A 5,445-nucleotide genomic window follows, 5' to 3' on the forward strand; every position below is an offset into this window, starting at 1 on the left:
GCGTGTTACGTAAACATAGAAACTGTTAATAGTTTATCTATACATAGAGATCATAGTACGGGCACCTTACATAAACATAGGAACTGTTAATATTTTTACACAACTACCACCATCCGATAGTTCAAAGCGAGATTAGCTTTCCACAACTTTGCACAACTTAGTTTTTCAGAACTATTTCAAAATTGACAAATACTGTCGTATTCATTACAATTTATCTTGATACGATCATTTCAAATCTTTATACATGAGACTTCAGTTTTGGATTTTGTTGTTTTTTGGAAATATAGTAGTTTTAAACTTTCGCGTTGAGTTATCATTAAGCTAATCATACTTTAAGAGCAGGCCCCTGATCAGCATGTTGGCGGCTAATGTAACATACAGCAACTGTCGATAGGTTACCTTTAAAATCGATTGTTACTTAATATTACACAAGACATAAGTAAATTCTTCAATAAGACACCGGGATAACAGTTTAACATCAATATCATTATATGGCACATTTTAGTACACGTCATGCAAAGGCATAGTTCGCTCATGCGAAAACCGTTGAAGCTGCCTCTGACACCAGGGACAGATCATATAAAGGCCTCTTTTCTTTGCAAGAAACCAGCTGTCTGTCCTGTATCGTGTGTGCATTATCTAATATCCATCATTATCACTTCACTCAATCTACCTAAACATGAGCTTTTATGACGATTCAAATACTGGTCTTGACTAAACAGTGCTAAGTAGACAAAATTAATTTCAAATAACTTCCGTCACCTGATCATGTATCAAAGAAGTTTTTTGTTAACAAATTAACGTTGATTGGCGAAGAAAAATATGAACATATTTCTTAGGGGCATTTTTTATCGAAAATTTTGAATAAAGAAATAAATCATAATAATATATTTACTATGTATTAATTTCGATATACAATGTAACCGGCTGATAATGAGGTCACACACATTTACTTGTATGAAACTGATGAGAAGCCTCCAACATTGAAGACTCTGATAAGACTTTCACCATAAAATATAAGAATTCTATTAACAACTTATTGCAGACAAATGATAGAATATGTGAATTTCATAATCAGGCGCTTCAAAAACCAGCAAAAGCGCGGCTGTCATTAATGTTTTTATTACTAAAATTTAATCAATAATGCTTGACACGAAAACGTGTCAAATGGTTTAAAAAAAATGTAGCTTGCTGGAGACTTGATGCACCTGCTCAATGGTTTGTAAACCAGCTACATGTTATATAAATTTGTAACACTAAAGTACTGTCGCCAGCTGTAAAAATGTAACTGACGCAACCGTATTTCATGTTTCTAAATACTGCTTGGCAATATCTCTGTTACCTGTAAATTATAATGTGAATGTCAAAAACATGTTATGATCCAAAAACATATCAAGAATGGTTTTGCTACGATTAAAAATGATCAATTTACTTGTACAACTCAAAAAGATATTTTTTTCTCCAAGTAACGACAGAGACATACAATAATTTCAAGCAGAAACACATGAATAGAGGCTATCTCGGTTGTCTTATGGCGTATGGCCATGAAAAACACGAGACTATCTCGGTTGTCTTATGGCGTATGGCCATGAAAAACACTGTCTAAGGCAATGGTTTTTAATACAATACACTGTGATTGTCATGGTTAAAAAATCTTACTTTGACACATCAACAAATTGCAACATCATTCTAAACTCTGTACAAAAAAACAATTATTCTCTCATTTTTACATCAACAAATAGCAATAACAATATTAAACTCTGTTTGTACAATAACAATCATATTGACACATATATCATTAAAAAAATCTTATAATATGCACATCATCAAAATGACAATACCAACATAATCTCCGACAATGACAATGTTGACAAGGAATACACCATCAGTATATTCTACCGTCTAACTAGTCTTTTTCACTGGATTTCTGTATTTGAGACTGTGAGCGAAAAATTTCAACCGATTTTCACACCTCTTATAGAAGTTAACTAAACATGCTGTATCGTCACCGGGGAAATCAAAAACCAAATGGATTCGAAAAAAACAATCATGCAACTTCAACGAGAACAGAAAATATGCGACGTCACAATCATAATATTTGGACTAATTGCGTTAGTTTGTTTCATGGTTTGCCGTTGAATACTGTATAACATGAAATGTTCGTTGTGTATAAACATTCGTTGTTTTCGTGTTTGCCTTTGAACCACGAAAAAAATACAACGAATTTGAATGATTCACGTGTTGTCTACTGTTGTAAATACAGAATATCCACGAAAGTTTGTACCACAAAACGATCTATAAGGCTTCAAACACCACGAAGGAACGTTCCCACGAACAGTTCGTGTTATACAGCAGCAGAATATCGATATTTTCTTCAGGAGTGCGAAGCACACATGAAAATACTTGCATATTCTGCAATAGATTTTATAAAGTAACACAACGCAGTTACCGGAATGTATTTGCAGATCAGAAAGAAAGTGATTGATTCTTGGTAACAAATAACAAGTTCAGTTTGCTTGAACTTATATTTCATATTATTTACAATTCAATAAAGTATTTATTTTATATATTTGTAAAGCAGATTCAATCTTTATACTGCACGCAGTGTAAACAATTAGAATAACTGTATTATTAGTAATACATTTTGTTAGAATACAACATATACATGTTAAGGCATTATGATATAACACACAGGTCCGGCGTGTCTGGAAACTTCTTTTCATTTAGTATACAGTACACTTTACTTCTTGTATATATATTTCGAAACAATAATTTGTTGCCATCTTATAATCTTTAAAAATAACAACATCTCAACTTATTTATCCCCATACGACTACCAAAAAATGAAGCTATGAAGGCTTTTTAAAGAAAAAGTGATAAAGAGAAATATTAATAGAATAAAAACTTTTTTCGCCCTCGAGATGAAACTAACCTAAAAAAAAAATCAAAAAAAAATCAGCAAAGACAGTCAGTGAAAAGGCAGCAAGAGAAGAGAAAATGGTATTTCTCAAAAACACAACCACACTTACCACCTGCAAGATCCTGACCTATGTCCTTACTTTGACCTTTGAAATGAATATCGATGATCAAAGAATGATGTATTGAACAATGACCGATGAGTATTTCCTTCTTTATCCGCTCAGTATCCCGATCTGAATACACATTACTTTTACTGCAGGAAATATCAATCATCCGATCACCATCTCTAATATTTCTCATCTTAATATGCATAATATTAATAATGTGAAATCTCTTGTTTACAATCGCCTAACCGGCTCAGACCAGAGACTCACGTTTTATAATTATATATAAAGGATATTTAATGGTTTCTCTTTGAAAAATACATTTAACAAGTACGGCAGATTACCAATATCGGTATATTCTGCCATACAAATAACATAACATTGGTGTCTTTCAGACTTTTGGTGATATATTCTGGCATATTTCATCAGGCGAGCTCATCGTAACCAAAATTGTTTTGACATTCAAAAAAGTCTATATGCGGCAAAAATCCACCAGGAATGTCAGAAAACATTGGATTGCTTTTAACAGGTTTTGTTTACCCGAAAACAACCTTTTTATGCGAGGTGAGTTATTGGTTGCGCATCCGCACAGCACATGTTATTAGCGGGTTACTCTGTTGTACACATCACAGACGCATAATAACAACACCTATATACAGACGCATGCAAACCATCACAGACATATGCAAATATTAAAATAAATTAGACTTAAAATGTTCACCTTTTATCATTCATGATCTGACAGTAAATTGAATACAAGCAAGCGTCTATGTTTCGGTTCACAGCCTTGTAATACTAGGCATAATCACAATGGTGAACACTTATTCACACACACCACTCACTGATAAGTGCGGTGTAAAAAGAATAAAACCTGGTAATATCATATCACATGCCAGAATACACTTCGACCGTTACCGAAACTGTAGCTAAAGCCCTCGGTCTGACATTGAGTTCACAGACTGACATACAGGCGATACCGTAAAATATTGTGGTAATATTTGCGTTATGATCCTTTAAAATGATCATGGTGTGAAAATATTTGAGCTGGAAATAATAATTTTACTCAATGCGAAGAAAAACAAACTTTTCTACAATATATGGAATTTAACAGCTAGTATTCTCAATACATTACAACTATATTGACATCGAACATGCAAAGACAGACTCATCTTAAATCACAACACAAATTCGTTAAATTATTTGTACATCATTACTTATACAACACGCTATGTTGTAGGAGTATTCTTTCCGTCTCTTCGTCAGTATCAATAATATTGTCACTTTTTTTAAAATCTTTCGTGCAGATTTATATAGTTTAACCATACAATGTCATAATAGTCGGGACAGTTATTGCATTATGCATTATTCAGGCACTTTTTGTTTAAACGATTGAAACACAAGCTTTGCCTATTGGCAAACCCATATATCTATAACAAAAACATTAAATAGATATCTATATTAATAAAATCTTTTGAACTGATCATGAATTGAACGGATTCAGGCACGAAAGGCGTGGTTCGGTTTTACATGTTGTCATTGTTCAAATTGAATGTGATAGTAGCCGTAGATCTGTGTGAAAAAACTCAACATAGACTTGGCTCAGATTGTTGGTATCTGTCAAGTGGGAACAATATCGTGCTTAGCAAGAGAAACCCTGCTTAATTGAGGCTACATTATCTTCAGTAAAAGAGTCTTCGGTATATCACAATAATAACAGTGTGCTCATGATCAACACTTGCAATCATTAAAGACAAAGCGGCTGAAAAGAGAACACAATTATAAATATCAATAACAGTACTTTTGGCAAATAACATTATTATACTTAGAAATATTGGTACTTCAGACGACTTTGCCCTCTTCAGCAAGATACACATGTTCCGCAATTTTGAGGGACATATTCAGTAAGTTCGTCAGTTTGGAACTAGTAACTATATATATAAGATGACCTGAATTGAAGCAGCTTTTCAGTCGTGTCATGTCGTGTCAAGTAGCTTAGCCATAAACTCTTCCTCAATGTTACACAACTGCATCCTCTGCTCTTGAACTGATGTCTGAAACACAAAAGATATTAAATAAGAGAAGTCAATTAATTCATTAAAGGTCACCATATAAAAATAAAAATAAATCGCTTTAAATGATAGTATTTAAGAAGGATATGTTCCTGGGGTCAAAAGTACCTAAAAGTGTTGGTATATGAAATCAAGGAAAATAACAAAAAATACTTTTCATGAAAAAAAAAGAAAAAAGAACAAGAGGCCCAATGGGCCTGCATCGCTCACCTGGTATTAATCTCACACTTGTAATCTTAAAAGTGGACTAAAATACAGCTACAGGCAGAATATCAGTGTTTGATTCATAAGAACCTATTAAAAGATTTAAACATATGACGCCTGTGACCTTGAATGTCGAACATGGACATTAG

The 5,445-nt window shown here is 33.2% G+C and overlaps 1 protein-coding gene across 4 annotated transcripts in view; it reads right to left on the reverse strand.

Annotated features, from left to right (window-relative positions):
* Nucleotides 1–885: 885 nt before the first annotated feature.
* The window catches only part of LOC110466220 (hypoxia-inducible factor 1-alpha-like), a 34,279-nt gene continuing 29,719 nt past the window's right edge, over nucleotides 886–5,445 (reverse strand). For all 4 annotated transcript variants that reach the window (XM_021522602.1, XM_021522601.1, XM_021522603.1 and 1 more), the window contains one exon: nucleotides 886–5,074. In XM_021522602.1, coding sequence (XP_021378277.1) covers nucleotides 4,997–5,074 — 78 coding nt within the window. In that variant the 3' untranslated portion in view covers nucleotides 886–4,996. The remainder of the gene's footprint in view (nucleotides 5,075–5,445) is intronic.

Source organism: Mizuhopecten yessoensis, unplaced genomic scaffold, assembly GCF_002113885.1.
Source record: "Mizuhopecten yessoensis strain PY_sf001 unplaced genomic scaffold, ASM211388v2 scaffold11125, whole genome shotgun sequence".
Taxonomy (NCBI): domain Eukaryota; kingdom Metazoa; phylum Mollusca; class Bivalvia; order Pectinida; family Pectinidae; genus Mizuhopecten; species Mizuhopecten yessoensis.